Here is a 23,163-nt window from a genome sequence, read left to right as displayed (position 1 = left end):
AGGAGCAGCATCTAGCACGGTTGTCTCTAGGCTGTTTGCAGAGCTCAGGTCACCCACCACAGCCCATAAGTGACGCCCAACTCCTGAAACTTTCTGTCACCACGTGCAGCCGCAGGCAATGAGGCGGTTAAAGCCCCTGCCCAGTGCTGCGGGGTGCTGCCTGCGGCGTTAGTGTAGGGCCACGACAGGCTGGGGACCACCATCCTGCGATGAGAGGGGTGACTCCCGGACGGAGCTGGGCTGCTTGAGTGGGAGAGCTGTGGCCCACAGAGGTTTCCAGCCCCAGCACGGCTCCCACTCTGCTGGTGGGAGCCTCCAGGGAAGGCAACAGGGAGAGATTTGCAGGCAGTGCCTCTGCCTGAGGTCTCTCCCTCTCAGGAGAGTTTTTTAGGGCTCTTCTGCGGGGGAGATGCGTAATCCCACCCTGGCAGCCTGAAGCTATTCCCGCCTCCTTCCCCTCCATCTCTCCCCTCCTCTGTTGTCCCCACAGACAGGAGCTTCCTACCTGCTCTCCTCCCCTGGCCCCCGCGCTCCCCGTGCTCCCTGCCCGTGCCCTGGGCTCCCATGCCCACCTTCTGCTCTCGCTCCTGTCCTCCACCCTGTCCCCTTGCTCAGGCGTCGCCGCCGACACCAAACCCTCTGGCAGGTCTCGTGGCCAAGTAGGGGTCTAATATCTTCAGTTTCCTTTTTCATTAGCACCCCAAAGATTCCCCTCTGCTGTCTGTCCCCAGGACTAGGGCTCTCCTCTGTCACATCCGCATCCACCTGGCAGGACCCTTGCTCCTGCCTGATTTTCTGGCCATAGCTCAGGGCATCAGCTCTCTTTTCCCTTACTCGTTGCTTAGCTGGCTTATTCATCCTTTCAAAGCCCCGCAGAGCCTCGCCCTGCCCCATGGGGCAAAGGGCTCTTGCCCACTCTTTAAAATTTCAGATGAGCACCTTGATGCTTTGCCTCTGCAGCGCTCAGCTCTGGGGCGAGTTGCTTGCAGAGAAATACAGCCCCACTGCCCTCCTAACAGCTCCGCTCTGCCCGGGGCAAACACGGCATCCCTGATGCATGGAGCCCAGTGTCTGTCTGTCCGTCCATCCCCCCGCCTGCCCTGGGCTCCTCCACTGCCACCCGTAGCCACCCAGTGCTCCTGGAGCCTTCTCGCTCTGCGCAGAGCTCAGGAGGAAGGCATCTGGCCACAAGCCTTCAGCACCATTGGGAAGGGAAGGATTGCCCAGGGCTGCCAAGTCCTCCCAGGTAGCAGGTGGGGAAGGAGACAGGGTTCTCCTCGGCTGGTCTGACTGAAGGGCATCTCCTGGCTCGAGCCCCCCACAACGAGCCCAGCACCCAGCAGGCGGTCGCGCCTCCCTCCTGGCGAGCCCCTTACCTCCCCGATGAGATGCAACCTCATGGCAGCAGCCGCCCCTCCCAGCTCACACTTGGTGCTTTGCCTGAGCTTCGTCCCCACCCCACGGCCCGTGGGGACCCTGGGGGGCAAGGAGGGCGGGCGCAGGTGCTGCAGCTCTCTGCATGGGGGTCAGCTCCCCCCTCGCCCAGTGCCAGCCCTGGCTTCTGGGAGGGGGCTAGGGTGGGCATGGGCGACTGTGCAGGGCAGTGGCAGGGTGAGGGGCTTCCCTGGTCCCCAGGCAAGGCCTGTCCTTGTCCCTGGGGCAGGGAGAGCTGCTTTTCTAAGCAGCCAGATCTGGGGTCTTGCAACTCCCTGCCCTCTTCCCTGCCCCGGTCCCTCCAGCGCCGTCTCTCCTGCAGGCATCTGATCCCGACTGCCAACCTCTCCCTGAGGAGAACCCAGCTAATCCAGGCAGACACCTGTTGCTGTAATCCACCGTCACCATCATCACCCTCACCCTCCTTCCCCTCTCTGCTGGCTGAACCCAAAGCCCTTCCCGGCAGTGGGACCTGTAGCTGCAGCGGGGTTATTTCTGTTGCACTGCCTTGAAACAGCTGGGACCTATTAAAGCCTCAGTCCAGAGATATAAAAGAACGTGAGCATCTCTCTGAGGCGGAGAGCATTAATGCAGCGGATGGGAGAAGCGCAGCGCTAGCCCAGGCTCAGCTCAAAGCCCAGCACCTTCCCCACTCACCGGCATGGGCTGAGCTTTGCCACCAGCCCAGAGCTTGCAGCCCGGGGGGGGGCGAGGCAGCGGGCACAGGAGGGAGGGGACGGCGGCCCCCCTGGCCCCGTGGCGGGATGCCACCGTGCTGAACCTTCTCCCCCGTGATGTTACCCACCAGAGCCGCCGCGGGCAGGGGATCTGCCGGGGAGCTGCCGGTGCCCGGGAGCCGTGGGCTGGGCACGGCAGGGTAAGGCTGGGGTTGGCGTGCATGGCGTTTGCTGGGCGCGCTTGCTATTAACTTTCCACTGACAGGTTATTTATTGGGCCTAATAATTGGGTGGCAGATGGTTAATTAATTGTCAGAGTGACCAGTGTGTTGGAAGGTTATTTACAGAAGTGACTTTTAACCGCTTAAGCCCACTTTCTTGCCAATTTGCTTCTTGCCTGGTAATGCTGGGGGTAGGTGGTGTGTGGCCCCTTACAAGCCGTGTATGACACAGGGCACGTTAGGGACACAGGCAGGCACTTGGGGGGGGGCAGCTCGGGCATGGGGGTGCAGCTGTGCCAGCTGTGGGGTGCTGCCGAGTGTGCTGGGCTGGGTGCTACTTAGGTGGGCGGCTCGTAAGCGATGGCTCGGACCTGCAAGCGCTTCTTGCAGCCGGGTGCACACCACCTTGGATGGGGTACCTCGGTTTTTCTTGGAAACCCAGCGACAACCACCTACGCAGATGCAGCAGTGAAGGCAGGGAGGGTCCCGGCTTGCCTGGGGCGAGTGGTCAGGTTAGGTGACTGCAATGCTCCCTTCTGGCCCCAGACACAGGAAATTTTCAAAACCCGATGCACGAACACGTGCCGAGCACGGGGGGGTTCTCCAGCCCCCTCACATCCCCCCGAAAGCTGGCAGCTCCTGCACCGCTGAGCTCACTGCTTCTCCAGTGGCTCCAGGAAAAGCCGACAGAGACTCCCAGCTTGTGGGGATGGAGGAATTTGCTTTGCCTCATCAGAACCAGTTGAACAGCAGAGGAAGGAAGAGGATTAAATTATTGAATGGAAAAATAAAATGCCTAGATCCACCCCGTCCATTACTGGCAAGGACCAACCCCTCTGGCGCGACGGCTCAGATCTCTGGAGCAGGATAAGGACTTCAGGGGCCCTTCAACCCTCGCCGTGCCGGAGGGGTGCCAGCACAGCTGCCAGCTGGAGCCGGGCAGGCAGACAGAGCCCTGCCATCTTAACGCAGCAAATCCCGCTGGCCCCTCGTCTCCTTTCTGTTTTCCTGGCGGTTTATCGCCTTCATCTCTGCCAATGCAGGGGCACAGGAGCAGCCAGACAGCAGCCCGGCAGAGCCAGGGCAAATCCAGGCTAATCCCCCTGCCCGGCACAGGGCCCCCCTTTATCCTCTCCCCATATATTGTATTTCTAAGGTGTTCGTTCCTGGTATCTAGGAGCTCTATTTTCACACTCTTTGAGGGGTGTGAATCTGTCAACCAGAACAATCCTTCACCAGCTGCAAACTGGTGCCATGACTCAAGAGCTAATTAACGGCTATTAGATAACACAATTAGCACCACAAACTGTCACCCCTCGGAGTGTCGCCCCATCCCTTCGTGTCACAGACATGCACCGAGCCATAAGTATCCCCTTAGCATCTTCTATCCCTCCCTCTTTTTTTCTTCTCCCTCCCTCCTCTCCCCGGGCGCATTGTGGCTGCGCTGACTGCCCAGCCCCGCACCCATCGGCGGTTTGACATGAGGGGACTAATTCCATGAAGAGTTCCACCCTCTCGGTGCTTTTAGGAAGGCCAGGACAAGCAGGGGGCCGGCAGTGGGGCCAGGAGGGCTGGCCCGGCTCTTTCCGACGGCGACGCCGGAGCTGATGTGCCCTGGCCCCAGCCCCTGCACCCAGCCGGAGCAGGGGGTGACGTGTGCCTTCCCCCGGGATGTCCCTGCGGCGGAGGGGGCCAGCTTCCCTCCCTCCTGGAGTCAGGCAGCGCCCAGAGCCCAGTACGGCACGCCCAGCCAGGAGCGGGCAGCCACGGCCACCCCATCCCAGCCGGAGCAGGAGTTGGGGGTCTCCTCAGCTGTGCTGCTCCTCCAAAGGGCTGATTGCACCCGTGCAGAGCAAAAGCCCATCTCCTCTGAGAGCAGCTCACGCTTGGAAGCCTCTGGGAAGGTAATGGTTTCTCTATTTCCTCTCCTTCCCTTACGAACACCTTCCCCTGACTGGCGTGTGAGCGTGGGGCTTGGTTTCTGGTGGCCACGCTTGCTGAGCGTGCTGGGTGCATGCACAGCCCTGCTCGTTCCCAGAGACCTTGCCTCAAGCCGCACGTGGACCAGCCATGACTCAGCCCACCACTGCCCCTGCTTCCCCGGCCTCGAGGATGAGGATGAGGCCGTGATGAGGTAGTGATGGGCAGCTGGCTCCTGCCATGCAGGTGAGGGACGGAGAGGGCAGGAGCCAGCCAGACCCTCTGTCCCAGATGGGTTCAGTGCTTGGTCACTAGCTGCACCCGAGGGAGCGCCAGCCTCTATCTGGTGCAGACTTTTTGGGTACGGGATGACCATCAGCAGCCCATGAGAGGGCTTTTTCCTTTCCTACCTGGTGACAGGCTGCAAGGCAGGGGCTGACAGGCTGGGAAGCCTTGCCAGAGTGGCATATGAGGTGTGTGGCAGGAAAATAGCAGGAGCTTTCTGCTGTGCCCTCGGATGTCACCCTGTGACTGAGGGGTGGGCAGGACTGGCTTTGCTCTCTTGCTCTGGAACTGTCTTCTCACCCGACGGTGGTGGCACCCATGATCTCAGGCAGCAATGGAGACCCTGCTGTGCCGAGCACTGCCCAAAATAGGTGGACGCCACTCAAATTACAACCTTCTCTGCTTGGATTTATGGCTGCCTGGGCCTCATGTCTTCATCCGTAACATATAAGATGTTGAGTGGGAAGGAAAAGGTGTTTCCCTGCTTTGAGGACATGCTTGCTGAGTGCTGCAGGGGCCACAGAAACCCTTAGACCAAAAGATGCCATTGGTTAGGAGCTGGAAGCTCCTAATGGCTTCGATGGAGAGGAGAAAACCAGCCGTAAATCACTGCCAGAAGTCTTAGGGAGGTAGGAGGATGGTAATGGAGTTTGCTGTAGCTGGCTGGCGAGAGCAGGTCTGAGAGAGCACCCGCCGAATGCTGCAGACAAGGGACAGCATGTGCAGGGAGAAGAACCAACTGGTGTCACAGGTAGGGGCCTCAGCCCCAGGAGCCCTTCTGACGTGGCCTCTGGGCTTTGCCAAGGCTGCGTCTCCTCGCTGGCTGCGGTGCTGGCATGGAGGTGGGGGGCAGAGAGGGATGGAGACAGGGAGGGCGATGGTGGAGGGGGGGTATGAGGGGAGGGAGAGGAGAAATGTGCTCTTGGGGGTGCAGGAGGAGAGCAATGGGCACCAGGGGGCATGGGGGAGGTGTTCAGTGGGGCATGGAGAGGTCCCTTGGTGTCTGGGGGCTTCATGGCGTCGGGGGCAGCGATGCAGCTGGCGTGAGAGTGGAGATGGTCGCACCGGTGAGTCTGCCACAGCACCGCAGATCTCCCGCCTGCTCCCTCCATCCTCAGGCACATCTTGGGGGTGCCGGCAGACCTGGGGCTGCCCGAGGGCTGTGCCCCCACCCGAACCCTGCCCACACAGCCCGGGTGCCCTCCATCCCCATGGGCAGTGGGGGAAACCAGCCTCAACGGGCTGGAGCTGCTGCTGCTAAAGGGGAGTCAGCCGGGACAGAGCAAGGCAAGCTTATCCTGATGGGGGCTGGCAAAGCAGCCCAAAGGCAAACGGCAGGATCTATCCCCAGTGCCTGTGCAGAGACCTGGCTAATTCATAGCATCTTTGGCCTGCTCCCAGTTCCAGACTGAGCTTGCCTGCCCTGCTCAGGGAGGCAAAGGCAGTGCCGGGCTGTCCCGGCGAGCTCAGAGAGGGTGTCCGGGGCAGAAGAGAGAGACAGAGGGATGGAGAGAGCAGAAACTGGGAAAGAAAAGATGCCTGTGAGGTCAGGGCATGGCAGAAAAGAGTCAGGGTGTTTGAGGCAAGGATGAGCGGCGTACGTATCTTCCAGCTTGTACATGCTGTGGTACGTCTGTGTTGTACGTATCTTCACACCCTCAACCATTTCCAGTCTCCTCCCGACCCTCAAACGGGAGACAGCTTTATTTTCTCCCTTCAGCGAAGGCTCATTTTCAAAACACCCGTGTAAGCCCTTTACCCTGGGGCCGCAGCCGCCGCTGCCTCAGCACGCCGCTTTCCAGCATGACCTCTGGGTGGCATCCACAGACACGCGAGTGGGGCTGCGCCCGGCTTCCCCTCCGTCTTTCCTTGTGGCCTGTACAAACGCTTTTATGGAGTGGGATGAGCTGGACTTTTCTTACGTCGGGCAACGGAGAACACAAGCTTCTGTCAAGGCTGATATTAATTAATTAGATGCACGCACTTAGAAGAGGATGCCGGTTCACAAACCAAGGTGAAAAACTGAAACCCCCATTTAGCGGAGAGGAAAGAAAGGTTTCTTTTCAAGATTTTCAATTTTTTCCTGGAAGAGCTGGGGCAGATGTCTGGTTGATTGCTGGCTTGTCTGATCAGTTTGATTTAGCTGTTACAGGAATGACAGCTAAATCTCCCCATCTCATCAAAGCGCAGAATTTAAAAACTCACTTCAATTGTACTAAAACCAACCCCTAAACTGCCACGGTTATATATCTCTAAGTCATTTCATACACTTATCGCCTCCTCTCACATCCCTGGCTGGGTGCCCAGGAAGGATGGCAGCAGAAACCAATTTTCTTCTCCCTTGACGCATCCCTTGCGCTTGGAGCTCGGTGCAAAGCTGGGCAAGTGCCGCCGGGCTTCCACGCCCCGTCAGTATTTAAGCATTTAGTACCTATCGAAGGGTGTTACTTTCTTTTGAAAGCACTTTGTCTTCGCGGGCCACATGTAACAGGCTCAGAGGATAAAAGTACAGAGGTATTTCTCTGGCCCTCACCCACTTCTTTCCCCCACGTGTGTAAGACAACCCCAGCCGCTACTGCAGCTGTAGCCTGGCTAGTGCAGAAGTTGCCCCAATGGCCATGTCGGTAACCCGGCTTCAGCATCTCAGCAGCCGTCTTTCCGTTTTCTCACACCTGCATCTTTTTAAAAAGCGGTTATATTAAAACTTTGGCTGTTTGATGATGGTAGAAATCTCCTACCCTCACCACAAATGTGGTTTTGGGGGCCGGGGTGGTGCAGGAGAGGCAGGTTGGATGGGAATCTCCCCTGTTCAGCCGACATCCCCCAGCACCTTTGCTTTTCCTTCCCCTTCCAGGAAACTCCCTTTCATCCCCAACACATCAGTTTCGGTCCATTGATTTTTTTTTTTTTTTTAAGGTCTATTCTCCTCTTATGTCGGGGGATTAACCACAGGCATCTCGGTTTGGATGAAGGCAGTCCTTCTGTCCATAATTCTTTCTGCCTTTCATAAATAATTCCATGTAGCAGGCTGAGATGGCTGGGCTCACCCCACATGTCTCCATGGCTGGTGACCATGGAGGGGCCAGCATTTCCCAGCGTCGCTGGCTGATGGCACTTGTGCAGCCCTTTCCCCCTCCTGTGCCCGTCGGGGCTGGGCTGTGAACCAGGCCAAGTCAAATTACCTGGTTTCAGCCTTGTTTGGGTTTTCAGCATCTGCGTCCAAGCCTTTTGCCAAGGCCAGCTCTGTTGGAAAAGTTGGTGTCCCCCAGTGAGACGTTGTGGGACTCGCACGAACTCCTTGAGCCTGAAGCTGTAGTGTAACTTGCTGTTTTCCCTGTCCCAGATTTCACCTTCCAGAAGGAGCTCTTTGCTGCCAGAGACACAGGTAAACTGAGCGGACCATGGCACAGGCTTTGTGGGGTAGCCCCCTCTTGGGGAGGTGCTTTGGGGAGGCCAGTGGGACACGCCTGGAGCGTACAATAAACCTGCTCTCGTCCTGGGGCAGGGCACCAGCTCCGTGCCGTGCCGTCACTGCAGCGGGCGCCGTGTGTCACTGCTTGGCTCCACAGCCCCCTTCCTCCTGCAGCCCCCGGGCCTCTCTGCATGCCTCCCTGGGGCACACCAGGGCCGTGCCCCTTCCGGGAGGTGGTTCTTGGCTCTGCAGAGAAGGGACCATCGCACCCTGGCCAAAGGGCTGACCCCAGACCTGTCCATGTTCCTCTCCCTGCAGCCTCGTGTCTCTCTCCGTTGCTCAGTGGGATCGCACCCTGGCCAAAGGGCTGACCCCAGACCTGTCCATGTTCCTCTCCCTGCAGCCTCGTGTCTCTCTCCGTTGCTCAGTGGGGACGTAAAAAGTGCCTTCAAAGAGCTCCTGGGGGAAGGCTGCAATGGCAGAGAGAAACCCCGTAATGCTGGGAGATTTTCAAGCACTGGCCATGAGCAGTGCTGGCCTGGGAAACTGAGGAGGCAGCAAACGCTGCCAGCATGGGCCGGCAGGTATGATACTGTCCCTTTCTGTCCCCGCTCTCCTTGCAGACCCCATGCACAACCTCTCTGCTCAGCCCTGGCAGGCAAAGATGGCCAACCTGACCTATGACAACTTCACCCTGGGCAACCGCTCCGAGGTGGCCATCCAGCCTCCCGCCAACTACAAGACGGTGGAGCTGGTCTTCATCGCCACAGTCACTGGCTCGCTCAGCCTTGTCACCGTGGTGGGGAACATCCTGGTGATGCTGTCCATCAAGGTGAACCGCCAGCTCCAGACTGTCAACAACTACTTCCTCTTCAGCCTGGCCTGCGCGGACCTCATCATCGGGGTCTTCTCCATGAACCTCTACTCGGTCTACATCATCAAAGGCTACTGGCCGCTGGGGGCTGTGGTGTGCGACCTGTGGCTGGCCCTGGACTATGTGGTGAGCAATGCCTCTGTCATGAACTTGCTCATCATCAGCTTTGACCGGTATTTCTGTGTCACCAAACCCCTGACCTACCCAGCCAGGAGGACCACCAAGATGGCGGGGCTAATGATTGCAGCTGCATGGATATTGTCCTTCATTCTCTGGGCCCCAGCCATCTTGTTCTGGCAGTTCATTGTGGGCAAGAGGACAGTCCCTGAGAGGGAATGCTACATCCAGTTCCTCTCCAACCCAGCGGTGACCTTTGGCACAGCCATCGCTGCTTTCTACCTGCCTGTGGTCATCATGACGGTGCTGTACATCCACATCTCCCTGGCCAGCAGGAGCAGGGTGAGGAGGCACAAGCCTGAAAGCAGGAAAGAGAGGAAAGGCAAGTCCCTCAGTTTCTTCAAGGGTCCGCTGATCAAACAGAACAACAACAACTCCCCCAAGAGGGCTGTGGAGGTGAAGGAGGAGGTGAGGAATGGGAAAGTGGATGACCAGCCCTCAGCACAGACAGAGGCCACTGGCCATCAGGAGGAGAAGGAGACTTCTAACGAGTCCAGCACGGTCAGCATGACCCAGACCACAAAAGACAAGCCCACGGCAGAAATCTTGCCAGCGGGGCAAGGACAAAGTCCATCCCATCCCCGGGTGAACCCGTCTTCCAAGTGGTCCAAGATAAAAATTGTCACCAAGCAGACTGGGACTGAATGTGTCACCGCCATTGAGATCGTCCCAGCTAAGGCAGGAGCCTCTGACCACAATTCCCTGGCCAACAGCCGCCCAGCCAACGTTGCCAGGAAGTTTGCCAGCATTGCCAGGAGCCAAGTACGGAAGAAGCGCCAGATGGCAGCCCGGGAGAAGAAAGTCACCCGGACCATATTTGCTATCTTGCTAGCCTTCATACTCACATGGACGCCATACAATGTGATGGTCCTCATTAACACCTTCTGTGAGACCTGCGTACCTGAAACAGTGTGGTCCATCGGCTACTGGCTCTGCTACGTCAACAGCACCATCAACCCAGCCTGCTATGCCCTCTGCAATGCCACTTTCAAGAAAACATTCAAGCACCTTCTCATGTGCCAGTACAGGAACATTGGCACAGCCAGATAAACTGGCACTCAGGGACCACTTCAGCAATGTTACGGAAGCCCTTCCCTTTGCCTCCTTCGCAGGGGGGGTCCTCTGCTCCCCACTCACAACAGTGCAGACTGTGCAGCAATTGCAGATGATGCCCTTCGTTCAACACTGACAAAGGTCCAAGGTACCTCTGAGCCGCAGCTCCTTCTAGTCACCCTGGGCCTGGAGACTAGCTTGGGGAGCCAGTGGGAAAGCTGGAGGCAAGAGAAGGAGATGTAGTCACCAGGAGCCCTCCCCAGCTCCCTGCTCTAGAGAGGTTGGCCAAATGGCGTCAGTGTTTGCCCCAAGATTGGATGCTTCTTCTTTCAATAGGCTTTTAAACCGATTATTACCCAAGAAAGTAAAAGAAACCAGGGCCACACATTTGCCAGCCATTTTGGACCAGGCTGACTTGGGCGTGCTCATGGGATGTCCTGCTGGCCCAGCCAGGTCCCCTCCCAAGGCAGTCAAGATGATGTGGCAAGCTCCTTCCTTTCCCTTGAGAGACCCATCGTACATCCTCATCCAGTGACCTGGGGGGAGGTTTTTCCCTGGGCTTTGGATCTGCTCTCGCCTTCGTGCCCTTCACACCCTCGGCCGGCAATTGGCAGGACAGACAAACCAACAAACCAAGCATCTCACTCCTGGGCGAGGAGCGTGAAAACCCAGTTGCCTCCTGCAACAGTGGAACTAAAACTGCAAAGAAAAGCAGTGGTATGGTGCAGGACTTCACAGCCCCAGGGGAACACGGCCCCTGTGAAGTGGGCGGCAGCAGCGGTGACAATAACTGACGGGGGGAGCTGGGGGTCTCAGAGGGGGTCGGGGATGATGGTCTGCAACATGGCTGAGGTGCCCCGTGTCTCATCTGGGCCACGAAGCAGTCCCCACTCTCCCCATGGCGGGTGTGCGAGGCCTGATGCACGGCTCGGGGGGCGGGAGAGGACGATGGTGCTGCCCGGCCCCGCTCCTGCCCCGGGCGCAGGGGGACACCCCGGGGAGGCTGCAGGAGCCGGCTGCTGAGCTCTGTAAATGGACGTAACCCTGTCGTCGGTGTTGTGGCGGAACCCCCAGCATGCAGGCAGCATCTCCAACCCCCGCCCAGCCCACCTCTGTGGGCAGCCCAGACCACCCCGGGGCTGCCCAGCTTCTCCCAAAAGCTCTGCAAGCCTCGGTGGGCACGGACGGGTGCAGCCGAGAGATGGGACGGGGACACGGCAGCACTGGCAAACTCCGTGTCCATATGTCCTTCCCGTCCCCACGCCAGGGCGATGCTGTGCAACCGGGAGAAAGGCTGTCTTGGGCCAGGTGGTGACCCTCCTGCCACTGCCATTAGGATAATTCACTTAGTGGTGTCCAAAATGCCTGGCGGGCTTTTGTTTTGTTTTTTTTAACTGTTACAACCATGGCCCAACCCACCTCGAGACAAATAAAGACCTCGGACCAGAAACCAAGGGCCATGGCGTAAGGAGTGAATGAGTTGTCACCTGGTCAATCGTCCCCAGCTTCCCAGTGTCACCCACCGGTGACATTTCCTACAGCGTGCGGGTGGCAGCCCCATCCCTCCTTCTGAGATGGAGGGGGGGACGACCTGGAGGGTGGCCATGAGGTCTGACCGACGTGCCATCTCCAGGACCATGTGCGGTGGCACCCAGGCCCTGGTGGGGTTGGCAAAAGCTGCGGTTTGCTGGGAGTTCCAGCACAGCAGCACCTCGTGGGGACAACACGTGGGTTCTTTTTTTTTTTTTTTTTTTTAATTTTTATTGGAAAAGAAAACAAACCCCGTTTTCCAAAAGAAGCGAGAGCTCCCACCCAGCACTGGTGTTGGTGTGTCAAAGGCAGAGGGGCTGCCGCGCTGGCACGGACACCACACACGGTTGGAAGCGATGGAGGAGAGGGGACGCGGTGGTTCCCGGGCGCGGTGGCTTTGATTTCCCTGGCTGCTGCAGGGAAGTCACGCCCTGGCCGAAGGGATGCTGGAAGAAGCCCCTCGAGCTGAGAGCAGTCCTCACGTGAGTCAGGGGCACGAGCGATGGGGTTACTTGGGTGCTCAACACCGAGCCCTTCCCTCTGGCACTGGTACCGGGTGGAGGAGTGAGGAGGCTCCCGGGCTTGCCAAAGGATGTGCTAAAGGCAACTCATTTGTGCCGGAGGGTGGAAAAATGTGTGTTCCCCTCCCAGCTCTCCAGGCGCACCCCAGCGAGCCCCGACACCAGCCGAGAGGAGGCAAGCGGGACGCACCGGCAGCGGGGCAGCAGGGCGGGGGGCAGCCCCTCCTGCGGGGCGGGTGGGTTTGCTCTCTACAACACTAGCGATTAAAACAAGGCATCTCAGTGAAAGAGGAGGTCACGGAAAGGAGGAAGGAGAGGAGGAGGAAGACTGGAGCGTTGGGCCGGCTGCAGCTGGGCACCCAGCCCTGTGGGCACAGTGTCGAGGGGCCGACGAGGATGCTGGCTTCCCGCTCTAGTCCTTCCCCTTGCCCTTCTTTGCTGCATCCAAGAAGCACAGGAGACAAGCGTTAGTGCGTCCGCTGGCAGCTCACCGATCCCTCAGGCGCTGCTGTGGCCGAAACGTAGCCAGTGCGGCTGACTCGGCACAGTGCGGCGGCCCCGTCTCTGCGGGCAGCCTACCCCCACCAGGCAAAGCCACATTTTGCACCAGCCTCACTGAGGAGAGGGGGAAAACCCTGTCCCACCGAAGCTGGCGGTAACTTGGGGGGGAACCAGGGTTTTTCCTAGCAGCAGCTGCATCCCACCCAGCCAGCAGCTGGACTTTGGGGCTGTCACATGGGCTGATGCACACACAGGGAAGAGCATCCTATGTCACCCCCCACACCACCAGCAAAGCCCAACCCCAACAGGACAACCTACCCCTGGAGACCCCCTGCCTGGGGTCCCAGCAGGACTATTCTGGGGACAGGAGAGGTGGGGACTGACCTTTGGACTTTGACTTGATCTTGGAAGAGCAGGGCTTGGTCACATAGACGATCTCCTCGCACTGGGCATTGTACAGGGCTTTCTTCAGGATGCCGGAGCGAGTCTTCACGCCCGTCTGAGCGCTACACCCGCCCCAGCTCTCAAATTTGTACTTGCAGTCAGCTGGAAGAGAGGGGAGAGGCATCAGAACTAGCCAGGGCCCAGTGTGGGCACCAGCCCCAGCCACCCAGCCCAGGGTGGTTCCCAGCCACCCCACCGCCACGCACCCACCTCCAAACTTCTTCTTCCAGTTGCAAGGGATCTTGCACTTGAGCTTCTTACTCTCATCTTTGCAAGTCCCCTCGCGGTAGCCCAGGCCGCAGTCCTTGCTGTTGGGGACGCAGGGTCCCCAGCGCCAGTCCTCACACTCGGAGCCGTCCTTCTTCACCTTCTCTGCAAAGGAAGGGGGAGCGGGTGCTCGCTGCGGGGGCACAGGAGCACACCCCGGGCTGCTGCCGGCCCTTGGCCCCCTGCCCCAGGCTGCCCCTCACCTTTCTTGTTCTTGCCAGCCTCGGCGGTGGCGGCCAGCAGGACCAGCGCCAGGAGGAGGAGGAGGCCCCGGACCTGCATCCTGCCTAGGGAGGAAGGAGAGGGTGAGGCAGGCGAGGGGTCAGGGCGCAATGCAGCAGTGAGGAGGGGGCACGGTGGGCTGTGGGCAGCCTGCCTGGGAGTGAGACGGCAGCCGCTTCCATTGCACACACACACCTGCATGTGTGCACGTGTGTGCGCACATGTCTACGACCCCGAACCGTGCTCATTGCCACCCGTTAGACCCTGTGTGTTAATTGCAACAGGAAGGTTAATTGTGCATCTCAGCAACTGCCTCTGGCCAGGGAGCCTTTGGGCTGGGGACTCGTCCCCATCCCTGCAGCCCCCCCTTGCCCTGCGTGTGGCCGAAATGCTCTCTGCGGGGACCCCCACACCCTACAGAGCAGCCGGGGAAGGCCCTTTGGTCAGGTGCCCCCAGCACCAGGTAAGCAGAATGGTCCTCGCCTGTGTGCTGGCAGCGGGGGTCCTGCTCTCCAGTGCTGGCCCCCAGCCCCTACCCCTCTCTATTTCCTCGTGGCTCCTTCACCCAGCACCCAGCACCCTGACACCCCACACCAAAGAGCCCCGGGGCCAGGGGGAGCGCAGCGGCCACGGTACCTTTCTCTGGCTCCGGAGGAATCCAGGAGGGAAAGAAAAAAGCCCAGCAAATACAGACCACTGCCATGAGGGGTCCGAGAGCTAAACCAGCGGATCACACACCAAAAAAACCCCCCTCCCCGCAGGCGTGGGAGCTCGTTGGAGGGCTTGAGCGGGAGAGCTGCGCCCACTGCTGGCGCCGCGGCCGCCAGCACAGCACCCGTGCACGCGGGGGGGGGGGGGGTGTGCACGCGGGGGGGGGGTGTGCACGCGGGGGGGGGGGTGCACGCATCTGGGGGCAGGTCGGGGACGAGGGTGCATGCATACAAGAATGCAGCTCCTGGGGCCCTGCCCACCCCACCACGGTGGGCTCGGGCCAGGCGACGGGTCCCCTCCAGCTGCCACCACGCACCTCCGTGGGACGCTGCTGCCAACACTGGGGGTCCCAGCTCCCGCTCCCAGCCGGAGCGCCGACGTGCGGAGCTGGTGTCTCAAGTCCGATGACACCTTCCCCGTTCCCCCAAGGCCCTGCTCTTTTGGATGACACCCATATCTGTGTGGCAGCAGCCAGCCGGCAAACACATTGCACCCTCCCTGGCTCCATGACGGGCTTGGCCAGGAGTGGGATGGAGAGGTCAGGACGCACCGCGTATTCCAGGGAAAAGCAGTGCAGGGAAGAGCCCTGGGGTCAGTGTTTGCTCCCTGCCCCCAGGCTCCCCGGGCAGCGTGCCGGAGAGAGCAGCTCCCGGCATTATTCAGGCTCTAGTGCACTCGTCTTTCATGCGTCCGCTGCCGCGAAGCTGCCGGCTTTGCTCTGCATTGAACTGTCAGAGGGAATTACACAGCCCGGCTGGCTGAAGGCGCAGCTGAGGGGGAGAGCGCTGCCTTCCCCCTCGCCCAGCCCGGCTGGGAACCATCCTGCCGAGCGTGGCACAGCTCGGCCCCGTTGCCACCCGGCTGCTTCTGAAGGGGACAAGAGCTCAGCCTGGATGGGTGGGTTACAGATGACAAGGCTAGGGCTGAGCTGAGTTGCTGGCACTCCTGCCCCGCTTCCTGCAGCAGCTCAGATGGGGCAGCACCCCTGACACCCACACTATTCACAGCATCCTCCTGACTTCAGGTGCTCCGTAAACTTCTTCCATCCTTTGCTGCAGAGCGTTTCGCTCTGCAACGGCACCTGCCTCCCAGCCCGGCACCTTCCAGCTCAGCTCCTGCAGACGCAGTGTCTGAGCGGCCAGGGGCAGCCAGCCTCCCGCTGCCGTGCTCAGCCCTGCCTCGCCTGGGGCACAGACACCCTCCATGCTCCGTGGCATGGGTGCCGTGGGGCCCTGCCCATGTGTACACAGGAATGAGGGGGGTCCGAGGGGCAGCCCAGCTACACTCCCAGGGACTCCTGGATCCACTCCCAGCCTCTGCCCAGCACATCATGTCGCCCACACAAGGTCTGTTGGGACCTTCAGCCATGGCTCATCCTAAAACGTTCATAAGGGAAAGGGAGTGCGGTTTTCCAACTGGTTTTCCAAACAGTCTGATCTCTTCTTTGTCCCCCCAGCCACCAATCCACAAGAGCTGTTCCTGATCAGGCTGCCAGTGCCTTCCAGCGCGTTCACACAGCCCAGCTCCTCCCGCACCCCTGCGGGGCCCTGGCTCCTCTCCTGCTCAGATCCCAGCTGGCTCTCACACCGCCTTGGTCTCTCCCATGAATGGGCTGCATGAGTGGAGCAGCCTGGAGCCTGGCTGCACTGTGGCAGTTCCCATTTCCCCACGTCCCCTGCCCCAGCTGCCCTGGGTTTGAATAATCTAGGATCAGCTCTACAAAAAAAAAAAAAATTGCCTGGAGATGCTGAAGCAGAGCCCAAATACCCACTATTGCAATGGGAGAACCTGGACACCCCTCAGGGCCAGGCAATGCCACCAGCAAGTGTTTCTCCTAGTGTGGGCCACACCATGGTCCCCAGCTCCTGTCCCCTTGCCGCCGCCCTGATGCTCTCCTGGGAGCTGTCAGCCCCGTTGCAGCCCCTCTCCCAGCGGCGGGACCCCTCAGCTCGGCTCAAGTCGCAGCTGGCTCTGGCAGAGGTGGGTACAGGATTGCTGCCTTGCCCTCCCTCCCAGAATGAGCTGCTTCCCAGTCTCCGGGCAGGGAGCCCAACGCTCGGGGAGCCCATGGCTTGGGGTACCCAGCACCCCACCAGCAGGGATCTCCCCCAGGAGAGGGGAGACCGAGCTCTTTCCCCTGAGCCAAAGCGTTAGCATGACCAGGAGGCTCTGCTGGGGGTACTGGAGGGGAGCAGAGCCGTGGGGGCTATGGGGCTTTCCAGCAGACGGCCTCCCCTTCTCCTGGAAGCGAGGAAAAGATGCTACAGGGGGAAAGGGTTTGCTCTGAGTGCTGCCCGCGTGTTGTGGGGCAGAGAGGGGAGCAGGTAGCGACCTTCCACGCTTCTACCCCCTGCTCCCTCCCCAGCGCAGATGCTGTGCCGTGACCCCAGCACAGCGCCTTCCCCCCCGGCCGGTCTCCCCCCTCGCCCCCCGGAGAGGCTGCCGGTGGCGCCTGCCTGGCCCGGTGTGGGGTGCCCCCCAAGGCGTGGGTGCTAAGATCCCGCTCCCCTGCCTGCTTCCTGCTCTCAGGAGCCCTGCCTCCCTCCAAACCCCCTTCCTTCTGCACCTCCAGCCCTCCAGCACTGCCCTGGCTCCTCGCTGGCAAGCCCGCTCCCGGGGGGCTGTCGCCCCCGGGCCCCTGCCCCAATCGCCCTTCCTGCAGCCCCTCACCAGCCAGGGCCATGACCCCCACCCCGGCAAGCCCCCTTTTCCCTCCGGGGAGTCCTCAGCCTGGATTACTTGCCGCCTCCCCGGGAAGGCGAGGTCGCCGCTCGCCTTGCCGGAGGCGCCCATCCCCGTGGCGTCGGGCTGGCGGCGCCGCGATCCGCTGGGGCTTGGGGGGTGGTGGTCCGGTGGTCCGGGTACCGTGGGCGGGGGGACTCACTGACCTGCGGAGCGGTGCGCGGAGCGGTGCGGAGCTGCTGCCTTTGTGTGGCGGCCGCGTGCGGAGCCCCCGCGCAGCGCACAGCGGCCCCTGACGTCGGGCTCGGCTGGCAGCAAAAAGGTAGTTTTTTAGCCCAAAACTTTTCGCAAGCTCCTCCTCTGCACACCCCCCCGCCTCCCACCCGCCGCGGGCCAGGCACAAAGGCAGGCCGGCCGGCCGGCGGAGGGGCGGCCCCGGGGGGCAGGCCGGCCCCCCGGCTCAGGCAGGGAGTGGGGAGCGCTGGGCCGGCGGCGGGCACGGCTCAGGCGGTGGGTGTGCTGGGCTCCCCGGCTTGGGGAACGGGGCCTGAGGGGTCGGGGCACGTCCCCATGTGTCCCCTGTGCTGGGCTCCCCGGCTTGGGGAACGGGGCCTGAGGGGTCGGGGCACGTCCCCATGTGTCCCCTGCCCTGGGCGGGGGTGTCTTACCTCCCTCCGGGCACTGTAGCCCGGTACCAGCGAAGCCGTCGGGGTTCAGCTGGCCGTGCACCCTGGCGTCGCCAAATGGCTGAAGGGGTGCAAGCTGAACAGCCGGGCAGGGGTAGGGCTCCCCTGGGGCCCACTGCTCTGAGACCACTGGAAGATGGCCTCTGGGGCAGCCCTGGGGCTAGATGGGGTGAAGGGAACCACCCCTTCAACCAGCTCCACGGATGCCTCCTTCCCCATCAAGGCCCCTGGCATTGATGGACCGACCCTTGATGGTCTTCTCATCCCTTCTCATCCTTCTCTGCTTGCTCTGCACCCCACGGGAGGGTACGGGGAGGGGGCACCCGAAGCAGCACATCACATTCATGCTGACCCAGGCCTCTCCCCAGCCCTCAAGACCTGCTTGTCCCCGGCTCGGACACCCTGCAGCCCTTCTCCTTGGACCAAGCAGTGATACGAGATCAGGCTGCTGGTGGGGGATGAAAGGACCTTGCAGACATGACTGCTCCCTTCCCCGCTCCCCGTCCACCTCCTTTTCTCGGGAGGTGAGGAAAGGCAGGGGCCAAGCCAACTTTCTTCTGGAGTTACCAGCCAGAAAGGCGAGTGTCGTGCCAAAAGAATGGGGCTGTGGTGGGGAACGGAGCCATTTTTCCACCCCTTGCCCTGGAAGAAGGCTGCTGAGAGCAGGGCCGCTGCAGGTAGGCTTGGGGGCGGGGGGGGAAGGGCTGGTTTTTATGAGCTCCTTCACAACCAGGAATCGCTTTCCGAGAGATTCCCGCATTTAACTCGCACCCTGCCAGCAGTTTCCTGAACATCTGCAGAGGTTTCGGGGAGGGCTGGCAACTGTGGGAGCAAAGCCATCGCCCCTGCTCGCTGCACACACACCGACGGGTGCTGCTCTGGGTGGTGAGGGGTCTGGATGTGCCAGGCTGTACCTCTGAGCACAGGGTGCAGAAATGGGGCCCGACAGCTTGGACAGGTAGCAAAGCCAATGGTCCCCCCCTCAACCACCCCATTGCTGGGCCTGTAAACCAAAGCTGAAGAAAGCTGCGGAGGCAAACGTCACGGCCAAAAAGAAGGGGAAGGGCCTAGGTGTGCTGCTTTTGGCTGGCGTTCAGTGGCATCAGGTTTGCAAGTCTGAGTTACGGGGCCGTGATGAGCAAATCAGGGCCTGGCGGAGCTGTGAAAGAGCTGGGCGTGGGGCGAGCGCTGCTGCTTTTCTTCAGCCATCTCTGGCTGGGAGCCAGAGACCCCGCTGGGGTCCCCAGGGCAGAGCAGCCCAAGGTACAGAGAAGCCCTGTGCGAATTCTCACTCTTTCCTCCACTTCCAGCCGTTCCTGTTCCCCTCCTGTTGCCCCCTCGGGCTGGGGACCGGTGCTGGCCGCGTGGGATAGCAGAGATACGTCGGCGGACATCGCTCTCAGCAGTGGCTGTGCTCAGTCCCTTCAGGCCTTTACTGAGGGGGAACGGCACCTTGCCCAGCTCAAACAAGCAGCAGAAGGTTGTCTTTGCAGAAGGGGCCTCATTCCGAGGGAAGGAGGGAAAAGAGGGAGCGTGAACAACCCAGGTGTGTTTCCTTGCAATTGCTTAACTCGAGCTTTTTACCTCTAAAAACGTCACAAGATAATTAATGGCACGTCGGCTCCGCATTTTCCGTCTCCAGTCGAAGCCTGATCCTTGGGGCACTGTTGCTGCACGGTGCGGCAGTGCCAGCACGGGGACGCAGCTGCGCACGGGGGCAGTTTCCCTGTTCGGGCTCGCGGAGGCGGGCGCGTGGCAGGTAGCCATTGACACGGTCAGCTGCTGTCACCCCAGCTCTATTTAGCTGGGGCTGGGCTTGCGCGGCCTTCCCCAGCCTGCACGCATGCTCCCCGTGTGTACACCCCACGCTGTGCTCCCATCCCACGGGAGGCCAGACAGACCTCTGGACTTCCAACACCCAGCTGCAAGGGAGAAATGGGGGAAGGAGAGAAGGGCAAGGCTCCCCCCCAGAGGTAGGCTGCCCCTTTCCTTACACCCCTCATCACAGCGATCGCATTTGGGACCACTTCTCTCCCTCACCATAAATTTGATGCCGGGGCAGCTGGAAAACTCTCATTGCCATGGTTACTGACGGTCCTCGCTGCCGAGACATGGGCCAAGCGCCAACGTGCCGGGGTCTGGGCACTGAAGCGGAGCGGGCCCCCTCCTCCCAGTTGCACGTCTGCCTGGTCCCTGGGCAGTGGCCCAGGGAGGCCGGGACAATTCGGTGTGCCTTACACCCGCTACAGACCCCCACTGTTAACTCTGGGCAGGAGCCGAAAGGCTGAGGGCGATGAAAGGAAGGCGCGGGGGGTGGAAGGGACAACGCAGCCGGGGAGGGAGGCTGCTTCTCCGGGCGGGGAGGGAGCGGTGGGAGCGACAGGCAGGCTGCCAAGCTGCCCTCAGGAATCCGAGTTTAAGGTATGAGTGTAGCTCCCCATCACCCACCGTGTCCATCCCCAGCCCCCTCACAGTGCACCATCGGCCAGAGCGATTAACCTCCCTTTTGCAAAGGAAACTGCGGCAGAGACAGCGTGAGTCTGGGGGACTCCTTATGAGTCCAGGGCTGGAAGCAGAAGCGTCCCTAATCCCCCGCTTTTGTAATGGGAGAGCGGTCCTCCCCCTGGAGATAATCCCAGCCCAGGACGCTGCAAGCCCCAGTGCTCAGCCCTGGAAGCAGGACCCCAACGCTCCCCTCTGAAGCCGGGAATGAAGGGGAAAGGCCCCCAAGCAGGCTCGTCCCCCACAGAGCAGCGTAGCCTGGGGACAGCTCACCACAAAAAGGGCCGACAAACGTTTTTAAATCTGGAGGCTGGACGCTGTGGTAATACCCATTGATCACCGTGCGGCTACAAAGGGCAGGGCAGGCCTGATGCTGGAGCTGCTGCCTCCTGCTCCAGAGAGGAACCGGAGCAGGGCAGGAACAGCAGGCTGCCAGCTCCTGACTCACACATCCAAGCCCTTCGGGACCATTTGGGATGGCGGTGCGCTTTCTCCCTGTTCCACGTTACACCAAACATCGATGTATGCCACAGAGTGGGGGAGAAGGTCCCTCAGGGCAAAGTCAATGTATCCAGCAACTGTCCCAGAGAGATGCTGCGCAGGGAAGTGGGCAAGGACCTGGCCTAGCAGGGAACTCCCCAGAGTAACCCAGTTAGGATGGGGGCAGAAGCCTTGGGGTACAACCTCGAGGGGTGTCACTCGTGCAGCACCTGCTGCATTCTCATGGATGCAGCTGGAGATAGGAACTAAAACATCCTTCTCTTTATTTTAGTGGCAAGAAACAACAACATCCAAACGGTCCAAGTCAGAAAGCAATGGGAAAGCAGGCTCACGCCAGGCTCTTGGCCTGCTGGAGCCAGCACCCTCACAAGAGTTACAAAAATACAGTCCTACGACAGCATCTAGGAAACACAGACCCAGGTATTGCACAGAACCCCTGCCCTCCATGGGCAGGGTGACCAACACCCCCTCCGCCTTTGCCGAAATACAAGCCAGGCTTGGAATTGCACAGCAACTCAGCTCATGCGCGCACGGAGGGGCCAGGCAGGAAGGGGGACAGTGTGTCTCTCAACTACCTGTACAAAAACTATAAGGTAAGATACAAAACCGGGGAGAAAGGAGGAAGGTGGGGCTGTAAACGCCTGTGGGCCAGGCTGGGCGTCCCAGCTGAGGGGCAGCAGTTTGCACCTTTGGAAAGATGACAGTGCCTTGCCTGTCAGTGGCCAGCGAGTACAGCTGATGGAAACTCTGGGCGCTGCTGGCGCGACCCAGCTCTGAACGTGTTGGAACACTATTGTTATTAATGGCCAATACTGCTGCTGACTCTGGGCACTCTGCACTGCCCTGTGCCTCTGCTCCCCACCACAGCATCCCCATCCTCCAAGGAAACTCTACCCCTGGCCAAAAACCCTGAAGGGTATTCTGGCTCTCTGCAGTATCCTCATAACCTTTTTTTGGTAATTGGTATTAGGAGAGATTCAAATGGTGCCACCCAGCACCACCCAGCGGGCGCACCTGGGTGTGAGTGCAGGTGGGACTGCACAGACCGCACGGCAGCATCCTCCTCTCTTGGGACCCAAGCTGCAACCTGCTTCGCAACTGCCACCTGCCCGAAAGGGCCAAGCAGGTCTGCAAAGGCCCAGAGCCATCAGCTTTCCTCCTCTGCTGGCACCTCCCGGTCCCAGAGACTGTCAGTGCTGCAAAAGCCCTGCTGAAGGGCTGGCTTGATGCCTCTGTGGATTCTCAGCACCCACAGGGGAGATGGGTCGTGGTGCCTCGTGCCCTATGGCAGGTGGTAGGTGAAATGCCATCCCATCACAGGTGTGACTTCAGGCTGGGAGCCCTGATGCTTCCTATGCATCCAAATCCCTCTTTCCGCTAAAACTGGAGAGGGTGAGCTGGTGGCCTGCCCAGGGAGCTTGTGTCTGGGCTGGGCAAACTCCCGAGTTTTCCCTGCAAAGCCCTGCACCCAGTTTGGGGGATGGCAGGAGTCGGACTCTGAGGATGCATATTGGCAGGTTTGGGGAGATGGGGGGAATCCCTGAGAGCAGCACTGACCCCAGCACTGCCCCTCCAGCCTAGTGCAACATCTGGCATTGGGGGGGTGGAGCTGAAGTGAGGGAGGGCAGCTGGATCCAAGTCAGCATTTGGGAAATATAATGGGCTCCACTGCAGCGACTGCCCAGGCCCAGCACAGCTCTCCACCATGACTACGTGCTGCAGCAGGCTCACGAAGAGATGCCCAGCAGGCACACCACCCAGCCCTGCAGAGGGAAGGACGGTGGGAGGGCTTGGTAGCCTTTCTCCATGCTATCCCTGCCCTGGTCCAGACTGCCGACTGGCTGAGCACTAAAGGCAATTGGGAAGGCAGCTGCTGCCCTGCTTCCAGCTGCACCAGCCCCAGATGCTCTGAGGAAAGGCTGGGTGCACCAGCGACTTCCCTCCTACTACAGAAGGCCCCAGTAGGGCAACGGAGAGACCTGGAGCAGCCTCACACTGACAGGAGGGAGGAGGAGGAGGAGGCAGGAGCAGTAAGTGATGGTGCTTCCCCTGGGGCAAAGTCTTGAGACTCACGGCCTCTGCTGTCTGCCCGCACAGCCTGTGCCTCCTGCGGCACCTAGCCAGGCATCTAAAGGAGGAGCACTGCCGGCAGGGAGAGGGGACAAGCAACAATATCGCACAAGGATCATAGGTAGGAGCCTGTGGAGGGGGCACTGGCATCACTCCCATGCACAAGGGTGACCCAGGGCTCCAGCCTGGCTTGACTCCCCAGGGCTGCGGGATGGAGCCCATCCAGGGCAAGGAACATGGTAAACGAGGGGCAAAGTGGGGGACACACAAAGAGCCAGGCTTCAAGTTCCAAATACCCACTGTCCTCATAAACAGAGTCCCAGCCCAGCCTGGGGCAAAGCTCTGCTGTCTCCATCTCCTCCGGGGACCAGGTTGACATCTAGGGAGGGCTGGGCCAGACTCACAGCTCTGCCAGTTGCCATTGTCCTCTTCTCGTCCTGCCCGAGCTAGCTTGCGCTAAGGCACACCGAGCA

At 60.5% G+C, this 23,163-nt stretch overlaps 2 protein-coding genes across 2 annotated transcripts; one reads left to right on the top strand and one right to left on the bottom strand.

The window, feature by feature from the left end:
- Positions 1–8,560: 8,560 nt before the first annotated feature.
- Positions 8,561–10,050, top strand: CHRM4 (cholinergic receptor muscarinic 4; the record flags this gene model as incomplete). Its single annotated transcript, XM_082000918.1, has 1 exon — positions 8,561–10,050. The coding sequence occupies exon 1, from the start codon at positions 8,578–8,580 to the stop codon at positions 10,048–10,050; it is 1,473 nt and encodes a 490-aa protein (XP_081857044.1). The 5' UTR covers positions 8,561–8,577.
- Positions 10,051–12,516: 2,466 nt separating this feature from the next.
- Positions 12,517–13,742, bottom strand: MDK (midkine; the record flags this gene model as incomplete). Its single annotated transcript, XM_081999860.1, has 4 exons — positions 13,520–13,742; positions 13,260–13,421; positions 12,990–13,151; positions 12,517–12,542 (listed from the first exon to the last, which is right to left on the bottom strand). Exons 1-4 carry the CDS (start codon positions 13,737–13,739, stop codon positions 12,517–12,519), a joined length of 570 nt encoding a protein of 189 aa, XP_081855986.1. The 5' UTR covers positions 13,740–13,742.
- Positions 13,743–23,163: the final 9,421 nt, after the last annotated feature.

This window comes from Phaethon aethereus (assembly GCF_964289735.1).
Source record: "Phaethon aethereus genome assembly, chromosome: 5".
Taxonomy (NCBI): domain Eukaryota; kingdom Metazoa; phylum Chordata; class Aves; order Phaethontiformes; family Phaethontidae; genus Phaethon; species Phaethon aethereus.
The sequence above is the reverse complement of the archived record's forward strand: the minus strand, read 5'-3'. Positions and strand labels throughout refer to the sequence as shown.